Source organism: Schistocerca nitens, chromosome 5 (assembly GCF_023898315.1).
Source record: "Schistocerca nitens isolate TAMUIC-IGC-003100 chromosome 5, iqSchNite1.1, whole genome shotgun sequence".
NCBI classification, from domain to species: domain Eukaryota; kingdom Metazoa; phylum Arthropoda; class Insecta; order Orthoptera; family Acrididae; genus Schistocerca; species Schistocerca nitens.
Genome location: NC_064618.1, coordinates 854,679,552 through 854,705,735, shown reverse-complemented (window position 1 = coordinate 854,705,735; position 26,184 = coordinate 854,679,552). Strand labels below are relative to the sequence as shown.

General features: G+C 42.4%; 1 protein-coding gene across 1 annotated transcript in view; it reads right to left on the bottom strand.

Annotated features, from left to right (window-relative positions):
• LOC126259241 (dynein regulatory complex subunit 7) overlaps nt 1–26,184 on the bottom strand; it is a 742,488-nt gene that overhangs the window by 37,374 nt on the left and 678,930 nt on the right. The window contains exon 9 of the mRNA XM_049955864.1: nt 1,894–2,004. Coding sequence (XP_049811821.1) covers nt 1,894–2,004 — 111 coding nt within the window. The remainder of the gene's footprint in view (nt 1–1,893; nt 2,005–26,184) is intronic.

The following is a 26,184-nucleotide window of genomic DNA, read 5'->3' as shown; positions in this document are numbered from 1 at the left end:
CTTGACGTGTAAATAAAAATAAATAAAAGAAAGTCACCTTCTCATCCCTCATCTTTCCACCAATGCAGCAAAAGTCAATCATTTCATTTGAATAGTCAGAATCCCTGTCAGAAAAGTCACCCTGCAAATCAGATCATGCCACACAGTCACTAACTTGTGAGACTGGGGGTATCATGGCTGCCACCGAGAAACATCTCTCTCTTCTGTTCCAAGCTGCTGCCTAGAACAGATGCTTTTTTCAGCTTAGTCTTCTTCACCTTTGAATTTCCCTTCTCTTGAAGCTACCTTTTCTCATCCTGCTGGTAGTTTGTACAATGCAATTCCCCTTATCAGTTAAATGCTTTTTTCTCTGAGCATGGCAGTATAAATCATTGTAGTTATTTCAAACAGTTTTTCACTTTTTCTGCATATGTATCACTTTGACTTTTTCCCATTTTTTGGTCTAATTTTCTGCTTCCAACATGTATTACAAAAGAGTAACAGTCAATCACCTACCATAATTATACCACCTACACTTTTTATTTCATTTTGTGAATTCTCAATACTTTCACCATGATCAGGATTATGTCATTTCTATTTTCAAAAACTGGCACAGAACACTACGAACATAGCATAATGTGTTACAAACTAAGTCTCCCATTCATTGATTCTATTAGTTTTGACCTCTTTGCTGATGATATGTTGCCAAATTCTGTCTTGAAACACTTTTTCAGAATGCTTCTATTTGAAAAATGATAGCTTCGACTTACTATATAGTATTTGAAGGTACTCCAAAAGTTTTCATTTAGATTTAAATAAATAGACTGAAAATGTCTTTACCTGTCTTGAAGCGGTGTACAGAAACTGCACTTCTCAGTTCAGTATGCTTGAACCTCTTTTTTCCCTTTGGCAAGAGCACAGGTACAGAGTGGCAATTTTATGTACTGTTTTATGCATTTTTTATCTACTGATCAGGAAGCCACATAAATCAGTCATGGTATGTAATTAATTAATTTTCAACACTTCTCTCATGTTTTATGCTGTATTTTAGAACTTACTGATGAAGGTATTTAGCCGGTGTGTGTGTGTGTGTGTGTGTGTGTGTGTGTGTGTGTGTGTGGATTGGGGGGGGGGGGGGGGCATGTGTGCATGCCAGTTCGCATTTCGCATGGGGTAGTGTACATGTTATGTTTTATGGACATTTTATAGTTGCTTTAACCACATGCATGTCACATAAATTTTTATATGTTTTGACCACCTAAAACATCTCATCATCATCATTATTAAGATTTCAAAGAATCTGTCTACAAATACAGTCAAATGGAGATACAAAAAACATATTTTTCCCAGATAATGGAAGAGACACTGATGAACAAAAACTGACAGTAATGCTAGCTTTTGCAACTAGAGCCTCTACAAAGAGCAAAGGAGGAAAGGAAATATTTCAGCAAATGGAACTGGTCAAAGACTAAGCAGGAAATTTTTCAAGCATCCAGAAACTATGAAGGTGTTCTCCAGTTCCACATGCTAGAATCTGTAGTCTTCAGTAAGAAGTTTTTTTTCTAGTTTTGTATAAAAACAGGTACTTTTTGAAGAATCCTGTCTTTATAAATTTTCTATATAAACAAACTCATACAGACACTTACATGTTCCAGAACAGAAACTGGATAAGAAATATTCTACACTGTTATGTGTGTTTATGTGTCATGCATCAATCACCTGCAGATGAGTGACAGCTTTCTTCATTTTTGTTCATTGCTCCCATCCTAGAATTTCCATTATCATAATATAGAAAGTATCATTTACTGTATGCCATAATTGCCCTGCCAGGACTGTATTCTTTAACTTTTATAAATCTCTTCTATTACCAAAATTATCTTACAAACAAACCTCACCTCATTTTTTAATCCTTACCTCATTTTCTATATCACGGACATGAATTAATGATTTCTCTTCTGTTTTGAGCATCTCATCTAATAGATAGTACAATGTAAGGTTTTTTGGCTCTGGTGCACTGGGGTCATACTGTAAATAAAAATAACACTTTATTTTGTGCACAAAAATGTTGAAAGACATTGTAAAAGATCATGTTTACCTCAACAAAACATATGTTTTGACCTTGCAGTATTGTCACATTACAGAACAGGATTAATATGGGACACAATGATAAAGAAAAAAAACTTCTGATGTAATTTTCTTCTGTGAAACATAAATATTCATGTGGCATGTATTTAGATGCAAAAAGTATTCATCAGGGAAAGGAAAATAATTAGAATATGTCTGGAGTTCACATGTATACACTTTCAGTCATATGTTTAAGCAGTTGGAAACATTAACAAGTGCCTTCCAGTAATTATGTTAACTAATAACATTTGTTGTCAACAATTCATTGTGGTTCAATAGCAAAGGATTTAACTTTTACAAGCTTTCAGAGCCAGTGGCTCTTTTTTCTGGCAGAAGAGTTGAAGGGGAAGAAAAAGTAGTGAAGAAAATGGACTGATGAGGTTCAGGAAAAGGTTAGAGTTCAGAAAAGTCACCTAGAATCCTGGGTCGGGGAAGACTTACTGTACAGCATGAGAAGGAAAGATTGATTGTTGGGGACTGCACCAAGCAAGATTTGAAAACTTGAGAGCTTCAAGGTCAAGAAAGGGTAATATGCAAGACAGAGACTACTGCTAAAACATCATGCATGAGTTAATCATCATGCATGAGTTAATAAGAGCAAAAAGCTGAGTGCATTGTACATGATAAGAGGTGGGAAGGGGACAGCGACAAAATAGACAGCTCAGAAAATGAAAAATGTAGAAAACTGAAATGGAGTGAAGAAAGGACGAGTTACTGTTAAGAAATTCTGAGACCAAAGAAATTAACTTAAATTAAGGCGAGGTGGATGATGACAACTGAGGACATACAGGGGGGAGACACAAAAGTAACGCGAATTGGGCTGTGATGGGGAGGGAGAGTGGGGGAACCCACAGTTCAGCCAGGTGTCCATTAAGGTCATGCCACCTGAGTCAGTGAGCAAAGTTGTGTCACTGTGAGTGCATCTGTTTGCCCATAAGAGTTTTTTTTAATAAAACAACATTTTCCATTTTGGCGAAAACGTGATGATAGATTGTCGAGAGCAACATGTGGCTGTGAAATTTTGGTTCCTGTTGGGGAAACTGGCTGCAGAAACTATTGCAGTGCTTAAGACTGCTTATGAGGATGCTGCCCTAAGTAAAACCAGAGTCTACGCGTAGTTTTCACATTTTAAAAATGGAGAAATGTCAATTGAAGACCAACCATTCAGGATGCCCCTCAACATCGAGAAGTGATGAAAATGTCAATAAAATCAATGCCCTCATTCATGAAGACCATCACCAAACTCTGTGAGATGTCTGAAATATCATGGAGTTCAATTAAGAGGATTTTATCTGAATATTTGCACACAAGATGGGTTGCAGCCAAATTTCTCCCTCACCTTCTCATAGATGAGCAAAGGGAGCATCGTCTTCAGGCATGTTTTGAGCTTCAAAATCAGCTCAAAGAGGACCCTGAATTTTTTTCCAAGGTGATAACTGGTGATGAATCATAGTGCTATGGATACAACCCCAAAACAAAGCAGCAATCAAGCCGGTGGAAGACAAGTGGCTCTCCTCATCCCAAAAAAGCTCGCTAAGTGAAGTCAAACATCAAGACAATGCTCATTTGTTTCTTCGAATGCAGAGGTGTTGTGGCCAAAGATTTTGTTCCCCCTTGTCAAACGATCAACCAGGAGTTCTACTTAGAAGTTTTGAAAAGATTGAGGGAGAGTATACGGGAGAAAAGGGCAGATCTTTGATGCAAAGTGGACTGGTTCTTCCATCATGACAATGCACCAGCCCACACCACCCTCTCTGTAAAGCAGTTTTTGACCAAAAACCAAAAACGGCATGACATCAATTATCCCCCCCCATACTCACCGGATCTAGTCCCCTGTGATTCCTATTTGTTCCCAAGACTCAAAACGGACATTGAAGGAAAGAGTTTTGCCACTGTGGAGGAGATAAGACAAAAATTGCTGCAAGGCATAAAAACATCCCGATAAGTGAATTAAAAACTGTTTTGAACAATGGAAGGATCATTTGAAGAAGTGTGTTGTGGTCAATGGATAATACTTTGAAGGTGATCAAAATTTGGTTTAAAAATATTATGAAATAAAGACGTTACGATGAATTTCCTCTGCCTATGCCCATTCATACTAACTGATAGCTTGGTGTTAGTCAAGCCAATGTAAAAGGCCAAACAGTGTTTAATATCAGCTGATTATACCGATTCTTTACAGCAATACACCACCATTCTCACCTCAGCCTTCACTGGATGTAATCACCTCACCAGCCTAGTTCAAGAGCAGATTTCCTGGGCCACCACACCCAAATCTGACACTGCTGATCCCTCCAAAAAACCAGCTTAGGAGTACATCATTTATCACCCAGTATTATACTGGTTTTGAATGTATTAATGACTTTCTAAAATCATGACCTGAAATGAGGTCCATTCTGTCTCAGTTTTGCCCAACACACCTAGAATAGCTTTTTGTCGCCCTCCCAATATTCACAGTATCCTTGTCAGACCCTATGCTCCTTCTGCACCCTTCTCCCTATGCTATGGCTCCTGCCCCTGTGACCATCCCTGCTGCATGACCTGTCTTATGCACCCTCCTACTACCATCTGTACCAGCTCTGTAACAGGCAAAACATATACTACCAAAGGGAGAGTCACCTGTGAAATGACACGTTATATACCAGCTGTTACGTAAACACTGTTCAGCCTTTTACATAACCATGACTAATTATTAGTTAGTGACTAGTTATTAGTGACCAAGTTATTAGTTAGGATGAATGGGCACAGGCAGAGAGTGTATACTTGCAATACACAATATCCTGTTTCAGAGCATGCACTACAACATGACACTCATGACCTGGTGCCTGTTTCACTACACATGCAATCTGCATTTTTCCCCCAGCCACCAGTTTCTTAGAACTCCACAGGTATGCACTGGTACTACAAATGTCCTTGGTACTCGTCACCCACCTGGCCTTAATTTATGTTAATTTCTTTGGGCTCAGCATTTCCTCACAGTAACTATTCCTTTTTCACTCCATTTTTGTTTTCTACATCTTTCATCTTCTGAGCTGTCTATTTGCCACTGTTCCCCTCCAGCCTCTATCACATACAATACACTTAGCTTTTCGCTCTTATTAACTCATGCACAGTGTTTTAGCAGTAGTCCCTGCAGCGGGACTTTGAATTTCGCCGCGTTACACTTGTTCCCTCAGATAAAAATTATACCATCGCAGTGGTATGAGCGCTCAACAGCAGAGAAAATACTAAAATTGTAACTCTTTTTTTGTTTTTCTATCTGTTTCTTTATTGTCTCTCGAGAGCGGAAGCTTAATGCAGACGTAAAAACTTATTAGCTAGTCTTGATCTGATTAAGACGAAAAAACTTATTAATGTGTAGACATTGTGGAAGTTGTTATGAAATTCTGAGGATGGAGAGAAGCAACTAAAATAAATTGCATTTAATATCAAGACGGTTTTGGATACATTAGAAATTCCTGGACAATGAAACTTATTGCAAGATTTCGGAGCAGACTTTTCACGCAGAAATGAAGGAGATTTTTGAAGACCTGGACGCTGCACGAAAGAAGACATGTTAACCTGGTAAAGGATGAACTCTTATCTACACCATTTCCCCCTGTCAGTTACATTTTGTTATTCTCTGTTCTTTTTCAATAATTTTTGTAGTGGAAATTGGTTTAACTTTTGCTCAAAAACGCCACAAGGACCACCCCAACAATAGCTTTTCCGAATCACGAAGTCCGATAGCTTTTCTGTAATACGAAGTCCGATTTGCTTTTCATTCTTTCCCTTTTTCACGGTCATTTGCAATTTTAAAACCCCCTTTTTATTCACCATTTCTTCCCACATTTTCAACCTTTTCTTTTCTTCTCTTCTCTTTTTTTTTCTTTTTTTTCTTTTTTATTAACCACTACATCTCTATGTTGTATATTACCCTTTCTTCCACCTTTAAGCTTGCAGGCTTTCAAATCTCGCCTGTTGCAGTCCCCAACAATCAATCTTTCCTTCTCATCATGTCCAGTAAGTCTCCCCTAACCTGCGATTCTGGGAGACTTTTCTGAACCCTACCACTTTTCATAAACCTCACCAGTTGTTTTCCTTCATCCCTCTTCAACCCTTCTGCCACTAGGAGCCACTGGCTCTGAAACCTTGCACACACAATACCTTTTATATGTGTGTTTTCCTGCCACTGCTTGGTGAGTAGATTTTTTATCTATCCAATTACATTATATTTTCAAAAACTGTTTATTTTCACTGAGAGAATTTTATAGTTAGACATTTAATAATTAATGTTTGAAAGATGATGGTAATAGCCTTTGAAGAATTTTCTCTCTGTCATTTAATTATTGTTTCGATCATTTCAGATTATAGCAGTTGTATGATATTTTGGAGGTGCATTTGGTTTTTTAATTGTGGTTGATCATTCAGTATGCAGTCAGGTTTATTGTGACTGTGGTTGTATATTTCTAATTCCTTTAACAAATTCATCTAAATGCCTTTTTTGGCAAAATGTAATATCTCTTAAGTTTGCTTCGATGTTCATGTCTGTGTTTCCATGTTGGGGCAAGTGAGCAGTGAAAGTTGACTTATTTAAGTTGTTGAGCCTAAGAACATCCATGTATTAATGAATCATTGTTGAAACTCCTACTAGTTTGGCCAATGTAAAATTTGAGGCACACAAAATAATTTAATTTATAAATGCCAGGCTTGTGGTGAACTTCAGATTTTAAATTTAAGCTGAGAACAATTTTGTGTTTCATTTTATTGATTGGGGAAAAACTAATTTTGAAATTTTTGGCACAGAATATGTTTGCAATCCAATATGACACTTTACCAACGAATGGTACGCAGACATATTTCACAGAGTTTTAAGGAGCCATTTGTGCTGAAGTGCTCTTTGTTTGGGCCCATAAGGGAGGCTCACTCACACTGCAGCCAAGGTCACTAACACACACTCGTGCAGTGGTGCTCAACCTGTGGGTAAGCCTGGTGGTGGTAAAAATTTTCTCTGCCAGTATTTAGCTGGCATGGGGAGGAGAGGTGGTGGCATAAACTTCCTGATCATCAGACTTTGTGCCAATGTCCTGTTATAAATACTGAACCTCTCCACAGTGCCTCACGAAGTAAAGACATGTGACACGGTTGATAGAAATTCATCTGTTGGGTGGGGACATTGAGCTTGGCATCCCCCTTGGTGCTATTTGCTAAGAGCAGGCTTCACCCTCTCTCTTCTATCATCATCATCATCATCATCATCACCTTATAATGCAAACATTACACTACACACACACACACACACACACACACACACACACACACACACACACGGTACATATGTGAGAAGGAAGTCAGACAGCTTTGTAGCCTATCCCCATTTTTATTCAGTCTGTACCTTGAGCATAGCAGAAACAGAAACAAAGGAGAAATTTGAAAAGGGAATTAAAGTTCAACGAGAATAAATACATTTCAAGTTTTACATGTGACACTGTAATGCTATTAGACATGACAGTTGGAATTACACTTGCATGGAACGGATAGTGTCTTGAAAATGCACTGTAAGACAAATATGAACAAAAATATAACAAGGTGATGGAGTGTAGTCAAATTAAATTAGGAGAAGCTGGAGGAATTCAATTTGCAAATAAGACACTAAAGGCAGTGTTGTGACTCGCCGATCATTTAAAGTGCCGCCGCGCAATTACGCACGTCCTCTACGTGCGGCGCTGTCTGCCTGCCAGCCATGCAGCAGCGGCGCCACCTAAGCGGCCAGCCGAGCAGCGGCCGCTAGACTGAGACTCAGTGCTTATCTGAACGCTAACGTGTTCACATGTCAACTTACTCTGTGACATATATGTGTTGTTGTGTTGTTTCTAAATATACTTGTTAAACTAGAAGTTCTAACAATTGGCGACGAGGTAGTGGATTTTTCCTTTTCACCGTTGACTCACAGGGTTCCTTGGCTACTGTCGAGCAACTCTTGCAAAATCTCCTTGAACAGCAAACGCTTCTAACGGCGGCCGATTCGCGATTTCGTCGCGGCGTCAAATGCGGGCCGTTTCTCGTCGTTGGCTGTACCGCCTTTTCCTCCTTACGACGAGATGGCAGAAGACTGGTCGGATTATGAAAAACGTCTTCGACAGCACTTCTTGGCATTTTATGTCTCGGACGAACAAGCATGTAAGTCTCTGTTCCTTTCCTGGATTTCGCCTCAACTGTATCGGCTGTTGTCGCAATTGGCACCTTTGAAGGATCCTGCGTCTTTGTCCTTTGCTGAAATGTGTTCCCTTCTGTCGGTCTATTTTCAAAAGCAAACGCATGTGGTAGCCTCTCGTGTTGCCTTTATCGTTGTCACAAACAACCCAATCAATCCTATCGCGCTTGGGCTGCTGAACTTCACGGCCTCAGTCGAAAGTGTCACTTTGTTACTGATGTTCACAAAGAATCCTATGCCGATTCCATGGTACGGGATGCTATTATCCGGTCGGCGTCCGACAAAGAAGTTCGGCAACGTGCCCTTCAGTTGGCGAATCCGACTTTAGATGAAGTTCTCTCCATTGCGCAGTCTTTTGAAATTTCTCGCGCCGCTGGGGCACAAATAGAAGCGTGGGGTGACGTTGGGGAAATACAACCTCTGTGCGCTGTTGACGACGCACGCGGCGCGTCCCCGCCAGCCGACGTGGCCGCAGTGCGCTCCCACGCGCAGCCTCGGCCAAGCCGTAAACAAACCCCTAAGAAACTGCAGCAAAATCCCCGGCAACTTCCTTCATCTCCAAGGTGTTTTACGAAACATTCACGCGAGGATTGTCCACAACGTTGGGCTGTGTGTCACAACTGCAAAAAGAAAGGTCACGTGTCTTCCGTTTGCAAATCCGACCGCATACATGATGTTCAGGAACATGACGCTGATTCTGATTCTGTGTTGTCTGTCAATTGCACTTCTTCCCTTTCAGGGAAGTTATTCCTCACTGTCCAAATCCTTGGTCGAGATGTTCGCATGCAAGTGGATACCGGTTCTGCCGCCACTATAATTAATTCTCAGACGTATCTTCAGCTGGGTTCTCCACTCCTGTCCCCTGTCACTCGGCAATTACGGACGTACAATAAACAGAAGATTTCTCTCTTGGGACAGTTTAATGCGGAGGTATCTTACAAATCCGTCGTTCGCACTGTTCCCATATTTGTGGTCGACCAGGGCAACGCAGAAAATCTTTTTGGTTTCGATGCCTTCCGCGTTTTTGGGTTCTCCATAGATGACTCTGTCAATATTGTCTCTGACGCTATTCCCTATGCTCAACTGGATTCTTTGTCGACGACCTTTTCGTCCATTTTTTCTCCTGGGTTAGGCCGTGCACACGACTTTGAAGCTCATATCACGCTCAAACCCACTGCTTGGCCTAAGTTTTTTCGGGCTTGGCCCATTCCTGTAGCACTTCGTGATCGGGTCAAACAGGAGTTGGATCGTCTCACTACTTCAGGGGTCTTGCTTCCTGTCACTTCCAGTGAGTGGTCCTCTCCTGTCGTTGTAGTTGCCAAGCCCAATGGTGCTATTCGTCTCTGTGGCGATTTCAAAGCCACGGTAAATGCTCAATGCCTCATCGACACTTACCCTATGCCCCGTCCTGAAGAACTGTTCACTAAACTCGCTGGAGGGCAGTATTTTTCTAAAATTGACCTGTCAGAAGCTTATCATCAACTTCCTCTCGACGCTGCTTCCCGGCAGTTTCTGGTTCTTAACACGCCTTTCGGCCTCTATCAATACCAACGCTTGCCATTCGGGGTTGCTAGCGCCCCTGCTCTCTTTCAGCGATTCTTGGAACAATTATTGCTCCCTGTTCCTGGGTGTATCAATTACATGGACGACATTGTTGTCACGGGCTCCACCACTGACGAACATCTTCAAAATCTCCATACACTTTTTAATGTCTTACAGACTGCAGGTCTTAAGTGTAATCTTCAGAAATCACAATTTTTTCAGGCATCTATCACGTACTTGGGGTTTCAACTCTCTCGGGATGGTATTCGTCCGCTTCAACAAACTGTCGCTGCAATCGATGCCCTTCCTCGCCCTACGTCTGTTAAGGAACTGCAGGCCTTCTTGGGGAAAATCGCCTACTATTATGCAGCGTCGGTGGCTCAGCCGTTGCATCGCCTGTTGCATAAAAACATGCCTTTTCACTGGTCCGCGTCATGTGACGTGGCTTTCCAGAAATTGAAGACTATGCTGATACAGGCCCCGTGCCTAGCTACTTATCGACCTGGCCAACATCTTGTCCTTGCTACAGACGCCTCTCAATACGGGGTTGGGGCAGTCCTTGCGCACCGTTTTACTGACGGTTCGGAACAACCCATTGCTTATGCCTCCAAAACGCTCACGGATGCCCAACAAAAGTATTCTCAGATTGAGAAAGAAGCTTTGGCCATCATTTATGCTCTTCATAAGTTTGGTGTTTTTCTCTATGGCACAAAATTTCATCTTGTTACGGATCACAAACCACTTGTTTCCTTGTTTCACCCATCAACATCACGTCCCGACAAGGCTGCACACCGCCTCCAGCGTTGGGCTCTTTACTTGTCCCGTTTCAACTATGAGATTCATTTCCGGCCAACGGCTCAACATGCGAATGCTGATGCTTTGTCTCGCCTCCCCATGGGCCCTGATCAGGCATTCGATAGGGACGAACTTTTGTGTTTCCACCTGGATGTGGCCGAGCAGCGGGTTGTGGACGGGTTCCCCATCACTGGGGACAGGCTGGCGGCTGCTAAGGGTTCTGACCCTACCCTCTCCCGGGTTTTACGCTGTATTCAGACGGGTTGGCCTGATCGCCCGTCTGCTAAGACTTCTGATCCGTTGCGGAACTACTACCCTTTGCGCTACCACCTCACGGCTAGGGATGGTGTTATCCTCCTCTCCACTGACAATGTTTCGCCGCGTGTTGTGGTCCCCGCGTCTTTGCGTACTTCGGTCTTACACCTCCTTCACCAGGGGCACTGGGGTGTGTCGCGCACCAAATCTCTGGCGCGCCGTCATGTGTACTGGCCTGGCATCGACTCTGAAATCGTACACATGGTCGCTGCCTGCGGCCCTTGTGCGTCACAGGCCGCTGCCCCGAAGTCATCTTTGTCACCGTGGCCTTCGCCTGAGAAGCCCTGGGAGCGCATTCATGCTGATTTTGCGGGACCCTTTTTAGGTACTTATTGGCTCCTCGTAATTGACGCCTACTCTAACTTTCCTTTCATTGTCCGTTGCACGTCACCTACCACCGCGGCAACCACCAGTGCTCTCGCCCGCATTTTTTCTTTGGAAGGCCTCCCCTCTACTCTTGTTACTGATAATGGTCCGCAATTTGCCTCTTCTGACTTTGCGGATTTTTGTGCTCGTCACGGTGTTACGCATGTCACGGCCCCGCCGTTCCATCCACAATCCAACGGTGAGGCTGAACGACTGGTCCGCACGTTTAAGGCTCAAATGCGGAAACTTCTGACTTCTTCTGCTGCTGATGAGGCGCTTCTCCAGTTCCTGGCGTCTTACCGTTTCACCCCCATGGGCGATCACAGCCCGGCTGAGCTCTTACATGGCCGACAGCCCCGCACTCTACTTCATCTTCTGCGGCCTCCCACCTCCCGGCCGCGGGTGCCGTCACTTGGCCGGTTCACCGCCGACGACCTCGTCTGGGTACGGGGATATGGCAGGCGGCCAAAATGGAGCCCGGGCCGCATCTTAAGACACCGTGGCAGACGCCTGTATGAAATCCAGATGGACACAGGTGTTGCAGTGCGTCATTCGGACCAGCTTCGGCCTCGGGTGCCAACAACACCTGTTCCGAATGCCGCCACACCACCCTTGACTCTCCCTGATGCTCGGGACCTTGGCACATCTCCATACTCACAACGCCGCCCTCTACCCGTCATCGCGATGCCAGCACCAGAACGGATGCCACCAGACGACGTGCCCATGCGGGAACCGGAGGACCAACCAGTGTCAGAGTACATCTGCTCGCCTCCTCCTCCAACAGATGCTGACGCATCGCCCATGTCTCCTGTCATATCAACTGGACTTGCCGCAACGGGCAGATTGGTGCGTGGGGCCCCAGCAGATTCGACCCCTACGTCTCCTGTCATCTCGACCCGTTATCATCGGGGACACTTCCGTCCGTACGGGAAGCCTCCTCCTCGAGACTTTACGTCGAGTCACACAACGCCTATGGACGTCAGCCATCTCCAGGACACATCCATCAAGACCAGTGCAACAATTTCAAAGGGGGGAAATGTGTTGTGACTCGCCGATCATTTAAAGTGCCGCCGCGCAATTACGCACGTCCTCTACGTGCGGCGCTGTCTGCCTGCCAGCCATGCAGCAGCGGCGCCACCTAAGCGGCCAGCCGAGCAGCGGCCGCTAGACTGAGACTCAGTGCTTATCTGAACGCTAACGTGTTCACATGTCAACTTACTCTGTGACATATATGTGTTGTTGTGTCGTTTCTAAATATACTTGTTAAACTAGAAGTTCTAACAGGCAGTATATAGATGTTAGATGTAGAAGTAGAGAGGATGTAAAATGCAGACTGATCAACAGCAAGGAAATGTTTTTTGAAAAAGAGAAATTTGTTAACATTAACTACAAATTTTGTGTGTTTGGAAGTTTTTTCAAAATGAATTTGTCTGAAATGTAGCATGTCAAGCCTCTCAAGCAGGCCTCTTTCTGATCTTAGCTGTTGCCAGTCTCTTTATTTTGCCAATTCTTGTCTTTTATTGGTGAAAATTCAGGGGTGGGCGTAAAATGATAATCAGATCCTTCTATCGCCCACCAGGGTTAACTCCTGATGTGACCAAAAACTTTAGAGAGAACCTCAGTTCAGTTGTAAACAAGTTCCCCAATCATACTACAATCATTGGTGGAGATTTTAATTATCCAACAGTTTATTGGGAAAATTACAGTTTTGTTGGTGGGGAACATGATAAGATATCCTGTGAAACTTTACTAAATGCCTTCTTTGAAAACAGAGCGAGATGGCGCAGTGGTTAGACACTGGACTCGCATTCGGCAGGACGACGGTTCAATCCCGCGTCCAGCCATGCTGATTTAGGTTTTCTGTGATTTCCCTAAATCGCTCCAGGCAAATGCCAGGATGGTTCCTTTGAAAGGGCACGGCCGACTTCCTTCCCCATCGTTCCCTAATCCGATGAGACCGATGACCTCGCTGTCTGGTCTCCTTCCCCAAAACAACCCAACCCTTCTTTGAAAACTGCCTAGAACAGGTATTTAGGAACCACAATCATGATGGAAATATATTGGATCTAGCGGCAACAAATAGACCTGACATCTTTGAGGCTGTCCACATCAAAACTGGTATCAGTGACCATGACACGGTTGTGGCAACAATGATTACCACAGTACAAAGGACAACTAAAGCAAGCACAAAGGACAACTAAAACAAGCAGACATAAATGTGCGCGCGTGCGCGCGCGCACACACACACACACACACACACACACACACACACACACACACACGAGGTCTGGAACTTAATTAGTGGCAACTATTTATTTACAGATTGTACAAAATAATATGAGTTTCAAAGTTTTATTGACCTTCAAAGTAGTCGCCTGCATTGTGTATAACCCTGTGCCAGTGATGTGGAAGTTGTAGGATACTCTTAGCAGTGCCAGTTGTGTAGACAGTTCGAGCGACGTGGTCTACTGCCCGACAAATTTGTAGCAATTCTGAAGCGAATGCCATGAAGTGTTTCCTTCAGTTTAGAAATCAAGTTGAACTTACGAGGGCTTAAGTCCAGGGAGTGCAGTAGGTGGTATAGCACTTAGCAGCCCCATCAGTCAAACAAATCAGAAACAGCTTGCGCTGTATGTGCTTGAGCATTGTCCTGCAAAATGATGGTCAGGTCCTGCAGAAAGTGTCTTCACTTCTGTTGCTATGCTGTTCATTTTTGGAACACAACCTACGACCAGCTCAGAGACGGATGTGATGACACTTTCTGCAGGACCTGAACATCGTTTTGCAGGACAATGCTCAAGCACGTACAGTGCAAGCTGTTACTGATGGTTATGAGGATAAAATTAGAATAATTATTGCTCTCACAGAGGCATTCAAATAATCATTCTTCCCACACTCCATACATGAATGGAATCAGAAGAAACCCTAATAACTGGTATCATGGAGCATATCCTCTGCCATGCACCTCATGGATGTTTGCAGAGTATAGATGTAGATGTAAAATTCTGTTTCCTGGATATGACTCCGTCTGACCCAGTTTTTATTACTGCAGCCAGTGAATTTGTCAGTATATACAGTATGGTTATATGTAAATTTTTGATCCCATGGTCCACTATTTGAAAAGTGCTGTGAGCAATTGTGAAATGATATCTTTAGCGGCTTCTAGGCTATCATGGACGCAGATGTTTGGTACACTGAGCAATGTTCATAGCCTGGAACATACATGTGGTGTCCAATTAACAAATATTATCCACTCATCTGGATATTAAAATGTGTTTCTTTCAATGGTTTATTCGTTATTTCTCTTCCACAAGTCCTTACAAATGTTTCCACAAAGTTTCTTTGACCTACAAGCACTCATTTCTCACGGGGGCCATCTCAGGTAGCTAAAGTTTAATTGTAAGCACCCTGTGATTTAAACATGTTGTATACATGCTGACAATGGAAACTTTTGAAAATGCATCTTCTGTCCTCCTGATTTAAGTAAGTGTTTTCTTTCTACACATTTCCACCACTCAGAGTGTCGAGCGACTAATTAGTTTTTTGAATAATTAAGAAAAGGTTAAATTCCTATCTTACAGTCTCTTAATAGTAGTTGTAATTATCATATTGCATGTATTGTACGCTGCCTGAGAGAGGTTTTGTGCTAGAAGATCCATCAACCATCGATAACTTTGCCCACAGAAGCTGTTGGCCATCTACCAATAATCAGAGGATATCTAGCCTCTAATGGCGAAGGCTGTTATTATTATAATGACTGTAATGAATTCAAAGACTTTGTCCATAGAAACACAAGCTAAATACATTTTATTGAGAGTATAAAGTTGGAGACAGGCTATGCATAATTTTGTATATGTTTAAATGTTGTAGTAAAGTTCTTGTTGAATGTAAATACTTAATGGAGATACACAGAGTTATGCCCCTACATGAAGCTGGCTAGGCTGACAGTGCCAAAGCTATTTTGTGGCAGGTTGACTGGTTGTGGTGGGGATAGTGTTGGGTGGTGTGGATAGAGGGTGAGAGAGGTGGGAGGTAAGGAGTGAGACTGGTGGTGGGTGGCTAGCTTAATTCTGGAAAGTTGGATCGCTAGACACTTATTTTGACTCAACACTAGCCCCATGAGTGTACTGTTTCTGGTAAATAAAAAGAAAACAGTGATCCATATCTTACAATGTACAAGGGTAATCCCAAAAGTAAGGTCTCGTATTTTTTATAAGTACATAGACCTGTTTATTTCTACAATGGTTTACATCAGTTTACAGCTTGAACATTTAGCTATTTTTCAACATAATTACCATTTCTGTCGATGCATTTTTGTAGATACTGTGGCAGTTTTTGTATGCCCATATCATACCAGCTCGTCGCCATGCTGTTCAGAAAGTTATGAACCTCTTCTTTCATCTCATCATCAGAGCTGAATCGCTTTCGGGCCAAATGTTCTTTTAACCTAGGGAACAGGTGATAGTCACTGGGCGCCAAGTCAGGACTATAGGGTGGGTGGGTGATTATGTTCCACTGAAACTGTTGCAGGAGAGCAACGGTTTGCCGAGTGATGTGTGGGCGAGCGTTGTCATGGAGAATGTGTACGCTCTTGCTCAACATTCCTCTTCTCTGGTTCTGAAGTGCCTGTTTGAGTTTCTTCAGAGTCTCACAGTACCTGTCAGCATTAATTGTGGTCCCAGTGGGCATAAAGTCGACCAACAATACCCCTTTCCGATCCCAAAAAACAGTTGTCATGACTTTACCGGCAGACTGTGTTTGTTTGAATTTCCGCAGCTTTGGCTAAGAAGGATGCCGCCACTGGCATTATTCTTGCTTGGTCTCAGGTGTAAAGTGATATGCCCAGCTTTTATCACCCGTGACAATTGAGTCCAGAAAGTTTTCCTGTTTGTCTGCAAGGCGGTGAAGAAATGTGTGGGAAGCATCAACTCACTGCCTCATGTGGTCCTCAGTCAGCATGCGTGGCACCCATCTTGCACACACCTTCCAGCAGTTCAATGTTTCCATTAAAATTCTGTGAGTGGTGCTTTGGGAAACCTCAGGAACCAACGTGCAGAGACCATCCACAGTGATCTGCCAATCTTCAAGCATGCTTTGCTCAACCTTCAACACTGTCTCCTCAGAAATTCATGGTCTCCTGCTCCTTTGTTCGTCATGAATTTTGGTCCAACCAGCTGCAAACTCTCTACACCACTTATGAACATTTTTGACATCCATGCACGACTCACCATGCACTTCCGTCAATTGGCGATGGATTTCAATCCGCGCAGTGCCCTTTGCATTCAAAAACCAAGTAACTGTGTGCAATTCACACTTGGCAGTAACATCCAATGGGAGCTCCATTCTCAACAGCTGCCAAGCCAAGACTGAGTGCCTCAGAGTGTCGTGCACATGTTTACATACAGAGCGTGAAGCACTCTTCATAACAGTGTGACCAACTGCCACACAAACAGACTTGTGCACTTATAAAAAAATAGGAGACCTTACTTTTGGGATTACCCATGTATATTAATTGTAGTTGTAATTTTTATGTTGCATGTAGTCAATTGCATGCTGTCTGAGTGGGGTATGCTGACAGCAGAACCATCTAACAGAGATAATCTGGAGCACAGAATCTGCCTGGCATCTTACATCATTAATCAGAATTTTCACCCACTAACGATAAACACTGTTATGGTATTAACTGTAATAAATTAAAAGGCACTTATTTTTCCATAGAAAAATGGTCTGTATAAGTTTTACTGAGAGTATGAAGTCACAGCCAGCCACTGGAGTTTGATGACATATAATATTGTATACATTTATCTTAATATGGTGGAGAAAAGTAAAGGAGCATGTTTTAATTATTAAGCCATGTTTAATGCTTGTGTAGCATTGGCAGAATATTGTACAGCATCACATTGGGAGATTTCTGATGACAGATAAACAGAAATGCGTGAAGAGGGAAAAGTCTATTTTTATATTGTAGGTCAAAATCTGGTAGTGCCATGTAGGGCAAGCTCTGATTTTTGCTTTATTTTTTGTAGAGTACAAGTTTAATTTTGGAAATTGTGGTAGTCAGATGCCTATTTTGATTCAACACCATTCCCATGAATGTACTGATTTTGGTAAATAAAAAGAAACAGCAGAGATATTAAAAGAGCATTGGTGGTACATCCATTACTTGTATTATGATAAATGCCAAATACGAGATAATGGACCATCTCGTATTTGGCATTTATCATAATACAAGTAATGGATGTACCACCAATGCTCTTTTAATATCTCTGTGCCGGATTTAAATTTCAAAGATGCAGAAACAGTAATAGGTCTAGAAATTACAACAGAATCAGATGCATTTCAGTTTAAAAATACAAGTTAAAATTTTATTAATATTTTTGGAATAAAACGATGAAATTATTTCTTTCATTCATCAGGCTATGCATAGATATCCCTAAAGCAGAGGTATTGCTGGGGCAGTTAATCACATATTAAACAATTATGCCACATGACATTCTTCTGAAGATAAAAAAGTATAATCTTGTCACATAAGTAAAAGAATTTATACTTGTTCTTAAGTGTCTGAACAATGAATACAGGAACACATTACACTAAGTTTATCTCATGTTAAATATCATACAAAATACTCAGGTTTTAATAAGTGTATGTTGTAGTAAACATTATAATAATAATAATAATAATAATAATAATAAATATGCAATTACAACTACCATAGTCCCACAGGGCATATCATATACCACTCCATGAAAGCTATACAGGTCCAAATTATTGATAGATAATGTGACATATTTAACATTAGTCATCATGGCCATTTTACAAAGCCAGAAGTAAGAAAAGAAAACTACAGTATCTGCTATTCCCATTTTGGTGAAAATGTATATTTAAGAAGCTCCTATCTAAAAAGAAAGCACGGAACTGAGAATACCCACCAATTCAAAAGAAAATTAGGAACGTATCTCATTATCCAACATCTATTACTGCAAACAGATCTCTGTTGTTAACAATTGTAGATAACCATTTTCTTTGAAGAATACCAGTGTAATCCAACAAATGTTAAGCAACCAAGAGAAGAGAAATAGCAATAATTTAATGTAAATAAGTCAGGTTTTTTTTTTAAGTAGTATCTTTCCATGTAATTTACGTGTACTGGGTTACATTTTGCTGGAGTAAGCACAAATAGTATTGAGCAGTATAGTGATAATTATTTTTAATATGATAAAATAGTTGTTTAACCTTAAGCCTTAGTAAAACAAATTTAATGGATTTTCGAGTACATCACCAACCCTGATGGAATGCAGTGGAATGTCGTATTTGATTATGGCACAGAAATATAACTGGATGACAAAAGTGCCTTCCTTGGTGTGATATTAGGCATACATCACTTTTTGGAACATCACATTGATCTCTGATGTTAAAACTGAAGAAAATCAATTTACACATGAGGACAATATTACAAGTTCTGAATTATGAGCAGATGAGTATGACCTACTATGCTTTATTGAGTCCATGTATCACATAGGGAATTGAAGTAGAGTGGGATATGCTGCTGCCAAGCACATAAATAGGGTATTCGCACAAATACACTTTCCAGACTTGCCACTGGGTAATACTGTGCATATACCACAACACGAGGTCTGTTCAAAAAATTCTGGACCATTCGTAACTTCATGCCAATGGTGCGTTGGAGTGAAATGCTGTTTGCGTCCCTGCATACACCTGTGTTTAATATGTAACTGCTGGAAGTTTCATTGTTGTATGTCTGTTAGTTATTGTTCAGTGCTGTATTTAGTAGAACATTGTGTTGCACAGTTTGTAAACTTCAAGATGGCAGAGTTAGAGGATCAATGCACCTGCATTAAATTTTGTGTGAAACTCAAGAAAACCTTTACAGACACACAAAACGATGCAGGAAGCCTACAGTGATGTGTGCTTAAGCTGTACTTGGTGTTACAAATGGCTCACATGGTTTAAAAATGGCCGGACGGAAGTCAAAGATGACCCTCGTTCAGAACATCCTTCAACATCTACCGACAACACTCCTGTCAGTAACATCAAAGAAATTTTCTGTGCCAATTGAAGACTGACTGTCCGAGAGATTGCAAAAGAACATAACATTTCAGTTGGATCATGTCATGAAATCCGGACACAGCATTTTGGACTCCATTGTGTTGCAGCCAAGTTCGACCCACAGCTCGTGAGTCAAGACCAGTCTGTTAAGAGCTTTATATCGTGCAGGTGAGAACGATGTGTTCCTTAAGAGAATCACAGTTAGTGATGAGATGTGGGTCTACTGTTATGATATTGAGACTGAGGTTCAGTCTTCACAATGTGTCAGGAAAGGTTCTCCAAGCTCAAGAAAAGCTCGTCAGGCCAGATCAAATGTCAAAGCCATGCTGATAGTTTTCTTTAACTTTGAAGGTTTAGTTCATCATGAATTCATACCACAGGGACAAATTGTTAATCAATGATACTATTGGGATCTGTTGTGACACCTATGAGAAAATGTGAGAAGGAAACGGCCTGAAATGTGGCAAGACAATTCATGGCTTTTGCATCATGATAACTCACGCACACATTCATCTCTGTTGGTGCGTGACTACTGCACAAATATCACTGTGCTGCCTCATCCTCCATGCTCTCCCAGACGTGACCCCTGTGGACTTCTTTTTTAACTTACAAAGTTGAAATGCCCATTGAAATAGAAAATTCGCAGATGGTGCTTCACGCAATCCAGCAAGAAGCATACCAAGACTGCTTCCGGAAGTGGAAACAACATTGGAAGCAGTGTATCAATTGTGGAGGAGATTATTTCAAAGGAGACCATGCACAAAAAGTAAAAGGTGAGCGTAGAAATCTTTTGTGGACCATGTTCCAGAATGTTTTGAACAGACCTTGTATTTTATTGATAGAAGTGGTCATCATCTTCAAGTGGTGGCAGTTGCTGTTGTCACTACTGAAATATGGGACTCATGATAAATTTATCAGGCCTGGAGCAGAAAACGGACATGTGCAGGGAGGTGCTCGTGATACACATATTTATAATACTTGGTGTGTGTGTGTGTGTGTGTGTGTGTGTGTGTGTGTGTGTGTGTGTGTGTGTGTGTGTGTGTCGGGGCTTATGGGCACCCTGACACACATTAAAAGGAACGAATGTGGACAGACCTAATAAAACTGAAGCACACACTCAAAGAAAGCAGGAAAAGAAGGAAAATGCTACATAAGAAAGTAAAACCGAAGGAATGGGAAAACATAGCAACAAGAATGCCACAGGAAATTGTCATTGGCTGGCCACTTACATAAAATATGGGCGAGCTTGTCACACAGTGAGCAAATTAAAATCTTCTCCCTAAAATCTTCGTAAAAACATTTGGCATGGCACAGAACTTTAAAACTTTAACCACATTCGTCCGAGTGTTGCCTAAAAGAGATGGCAGGTCCGCTGGCAAGTCAGCCACAGCCCGCTGGTCAGAAAATAAAACGCAATCCAATAAAATGTGGCGCACAGTGACCTGGATGCCGCAAGCACCACACATTGGAGGGTCCTCTCGCCATGCGTCATAGGGCTGTGGCCTATTCGAAGCCGAGTGAGGAGAACTTCGTCCCGTCGATGGGGCTGAAAGGAAGTACACCACACACGCGTTGTGGACTTGACGATACAGAGCTTATTGTCAGTCACTTCCAGCCACTCATCCTCCCACCGACGCATGACTCGTGAGCTCAACAGCGAGGTGAGTGCGTGCAGGGGGATAGCACACTGAGATACTTGTGGATCGAGACATTCCTCCTTGGCTGCGAGATCTGCCTTTTCATTCCCAGCAATGCCGACATGCCCCGGAACCCAGCAGAAAGCTACAACCTTCCCCAGTCACTGTAGTCGGAGGAGGGCATCCTGGATGGTCTGGGCTATTTTGTCTGCCGGATACAAACGTTGCAATGAGTGAAGGGCACTGAGTGAATCGGAACAGACAAGAAATTTAGGAGAGGAAGAATTTCTCATCGGCTCCAGTGCCCGTAAGATCGCAGACAATTCTGCATCAAATACAGTAAAAGTCTGAGGCAGTCGGACCTTGAGGACACGATCCGGAGGAACAACTGAGCAACCAACGGAATCCCCTTGTTTCGACCCATCCGTAAGAACAGCTACATAGTCGTGGTGCTCAGATAAAATGGCAGAAAATGCTGCATTAAAAACGGTGGCAGGAGTACAATCTCTCTTGTACTGCAATAAATCTAAAATCACATCGGGCCTCTTCAGTAACCAGGGTGGCAGGCGGTTAAAACCCTGGATTTGTGGTTGTACAGACTCCACACCGAGGGACTCAAGCACACGTTGCACACAGATCCCAAATAGCAACGTAGCCCGGGGATGGCGGGAAAAACGGCGGTCCAGAGTTGGATGGGCAACAAGATGGTGAGCAGGCGAGCTGGGAGCTGCAAGAAACTTACAAGCCTGGCACACCAGCAGGAGCTGCCGCCGGATGGTAAGTGGTGGTTCGCTAGCCTCAGCACAGAGGCTGGGTATGGGACTGGTCCGATACGCACCCATGGCCAGTCGAATCCCAGCACGGTGGACAGCGTCAAGGATCTGCAAATAAGACGGCCTTGCTGACCCATACACTGTGCACCCATAGTCCAGCCGTGAACGCACAAAAGCTCGGTAAAACTGAAGGAGACGTGCCCTGTCCGCTCCCCAAGACCTGTAGCTGAGGCACTTGAGGATGTTCAGTGCCTTCAGGGTTCTGGCTTTCAAGCCACGTAGGTGTGGCAGCCATGACAACCTGGAGTCAAAAATTAGGCCCAGAAACCGCACTGTGTCTCTAAAATGTAGGACAGTATCCCCCATATGCAAGGCAGGCAAAGTAAAAAGACAACGACAACGATTAAAATGAACACAAACACACTTATCGGTGGAAAACCGAAAACCCGTCTTTGCAGCCCACTCCTCTAACCGCCGCACTGTTAGCTGCAACTGATGGCTCACGGTTGCAATACTGGAGGAGGAACAGAAAACAGCAAAGTCGTCCACAAACAAGGAGCACTGTACTGGACTCCTCACTGTAGACGTTGTACTGTTGATGGCTATGGCAAAGAGGGAAACGCTTAAAACACTGCCCTGGGGGACACCGTTCTCTTGCTCAAAGCGATCGGACAGTGTGTTACCAACACGGGTCCAAAAAAACCGCTGAGACAGGAAAGACTGAATGAAAATGGGGAGGCAGCCACGAAAGCCCCATTGATGCAGTTGTGCAAGAATACAGTGTCTCCAAGTAGTATCATATGCCTTACTGATATCAAAGAAGATACCGATACAGTGATGCTGACAGAGGAAAGCCTGCTGAATAGCCGCCTCTAGGAGGGTCAGGTTGTCGACCGTGGACAGAAATTTTTGGAAGCCACACTGAAGGCGGCTAAGGAGCTATCTGGTCTATAACAGCCAGACCAGACGACGGTTAACCATCCATTCCAGGGTCTTTCCGATACAGCTTGTCAAGGCAATACTACGATAACTACTTGGACATGTGCGGTCCTTTCCTGGTTTGAGGAGAGGGATGAGGATTGCCTCCCTCCACGAGGTGGGGAACACTCCTGTCTGCCATATGAGATTAAAACATTCGAGGAGGATTTCACCGCTGGCAGATGTCGAAGCATGGAGTACCGGATGCGATCGTAACCTGGTGCAGTGTCAGAAGTCTCAGTAAGTGCCGATTCAAGTTCCCACATGGAGAAAGGGGAGTTGTAGGCCTCAGAAATGTTGGACCGAAAGTCCAAGTTCGCTCTTTTGACAGTTGCACGGTAGCGACGAAATGCTGGATCCTGGGTTGCAGTGGCAGTGCTTTGTGCAAAACGCTCTGCCAGCATCTGAGCAATGGCTCTGGGTGTCATTTGGAGGCATCCCTGGTTCAGGACTGCAGCTATTGGTAAACGGCTGCATTTACCGGAAATCCTCCGGATGGCTTCCCATACTTTTGTGAAACAAGTGGAATGGTTGATGGAGTCCAGGAACTCCTGCCATGACCTTTTCTTGCTCTCTTTAATGACACAGCATGCCCTGGCTCTTGCGATTCGAAAGGCGGTAAGATTGACCGCTGTTGGGCGGCATTTAAATCGTCTAAGAGCCGCGTGCCTGTCCCGGATGGCTGAACGGCACTCTTCTGTCCACCAAGGCACAAGGCGCCGCTTAAGAGGGCCAGAAGACTGAGGTATGGACAGATCAGCAGCATGATGGATCACAAGTGTGATGTGATCCACCCATTCCTGTACGCTGTTGTGGCATTCAAAGACAGCCAACCGAGTGAACAGTGGCCAGTTAGCTCTGCCAATCATCCACGATGGCGGCCTCTGCTCCAGCAATACACCATCCAGGAGATGAATGCGGATGGGGAAGTGATCGCTGGAATGAAGGTCGTCAATGACCTCCCAGTGAACAGAGTCGGTGAGGGTTGGAGAGCAGAAAGATAGGTCAATGGCTGAGAAACTCAGACAGGAGAGTACTGCAAATGTTAGAATAAAGGAAAGGTTGTCATAAAAGTATAATTAAAAATAATGTAAGTATATTTCATCAAAATATTGGGAGTTTAAAGAATAAAGTAGATGAGCTTCTGGTTTGTTTAGAAGATTTAGAAGCTGAGAATGAAATAGATATACTATGCCTGTCTGAGCATCACATTGTTACTGATATGGATAAGGTAAATGTAAGTGGATATAAGCTCTCTGCACATGTAATGAGAGAAAATATGGAGAAAGGAGGAGTTGCCATATATGTCAAAAGTTATCATTGTGCAAAAAGTATAGAAACAAAAAAGTTTTGTGTAGAGAAACATATAGAAGCATGTGCCTGTGAGCTTAAATTAAATAAAGGCACATTTATAATTGTAACTGTATATAAGTCCCCATCAGGAAATTTTCATCTATTTCTGAAAAATTTGGACTCCTTGTTGTGCTATCTGTCAGACAGGGGGAAGCAAATTATTATTTGTGGGGACTTCAATGTAGATTCTCTGAAAGAGGGTAATAGGAAAAATGACCTTGAAGTATTACTCGGTTCTTTCAATTTGACACCCGTTATTGATTTCCCTACTCGGGTGGTAAAGGATAGCAGCTCGCTGATAGATAACTTCTATATAGACCAAGATAAGTTTAACCAGATAAATGCTCAGCCTGTTGAGAATGGTCTTTCTGATCATGGTGCACAGCTAGTTACAATATATGACATAGCTCCATTCAGCAGTACTAAACAGTCATCCAAAGTAGTACGTTCAGTCAACGATTTAACAATTGCAACTTTCAGGGAAAGCCTACAGCAGTTAGACTGGGATGAGGTGTACTGTGAACCTGATGCCAATTTAAAATATAATTTATTTCATGACATTTTTGTAAATGCATTTGAAAACTGCTTCCCCAAGAAAATAGTTAAATATACTCGTAAGAAACCTTGTAACAAACCATGGCTTACTAAGGGTATAAAAATATCTTGTAACCGGAAAAGGGAAATGTATCTGACAGCAAGAAAGAGTAGTGACCCAGAAACTATCAAAAATTATAAAAACTACTGTGTTATATTAAGAAAAGTTATTAAAAAATCCAGGAGTATGTGTATCATGTCTGAAATCAGCAACTCTGATAATAAAATTAAAACAATTTGGAATATTATTAAAAGAGAAACAGGTCAACCAAGAGCAGAGGAAGACAGTATTACCATCAAATTGAATGAAAACTTTACGAACAAAAAGTCAGAAGTTGAAAATATTTTTAATAATCATTTTCTAAATGTTGTGGATATAGTAGGATCCAGGTGTTCATTAGAAGATGCTAGGCTGTTAATGGAAGAGGCCATACCTATGCAATTTGATACAATTGAAATCTCACCCACTTCTCCCTCTGAAATTAGGAAAATAATAAACTTGCTTAAAAGCAAAAACTCACATGGAATTGATGGCATTTCCAGCAAAATACTAAAAGCTTGTTCTCGACAGATAAGTAAGATTCTCAGCCACCTGTGTAATAGCTCTCTGGAACAGGGCATTTTCCCTGATAGACTGAAATATGCTATTGTTATACCTTTGCATAAAAAGGGGGATAGATCTGATGTCAACAATTACCGTCCAATCTCCCTTCTAACAGCTTTATCCAAAATTTTTGAGAAAGTAATGTATTCAAGAGTAGCTTCACATATCTGTAAAAATGAAGTACTAACAAAATGTCAGTTTGGTTTCCAGAAAGGTTTTTCAACAGAAAATGCCATATATGCTTTCACCAGTCAAATTTTGAATGATCTGAATAACCGAACACCACCCATTGGGATTTTTTGTGATCTCTCAAAGGCTTTTGATTGTGTAAATCATGAAATTCTGCTAGACAAGCTCAAGTATTGTGGCATGAGTGGGACAGTGCACAAATGGTTTAATTCGTACCTAACTGGAAGAGTGCAGAAAGTAGAAATAAGTAGTTCTCGTAACATGCAAAGATCGGCACATTCCTCAAACTGGGGAACTATCAAGAATGGGGTTCCACAAGGGTCAGTCTTGGGTCCTTTGTTGTTCTTATTATATATTAATGACTTGCCATTCTATATTCATGAAGAGGCAAAGTTAGTTCTCTTTGCTGATGATACAAGTATAGTAATCACACCTGACAAACAAGAATTAACTGATAAAATTGTCAATACTGTCTTTCAGAAAATTACTAAGTGGTTCCTTGTAAACGGACTCTCACTGAATTTTGATAAGACACAGTACATACAGTTCCGTACAGTGAATGGTATGACGCCATTAATAAATATAGACCTTAATCAGAAGCATATAGCTAAGGTAGAATATTGCAAATTTTTAGGTGTGTCCATTGATGAGAGATTAAATTGGAAGAAACACATT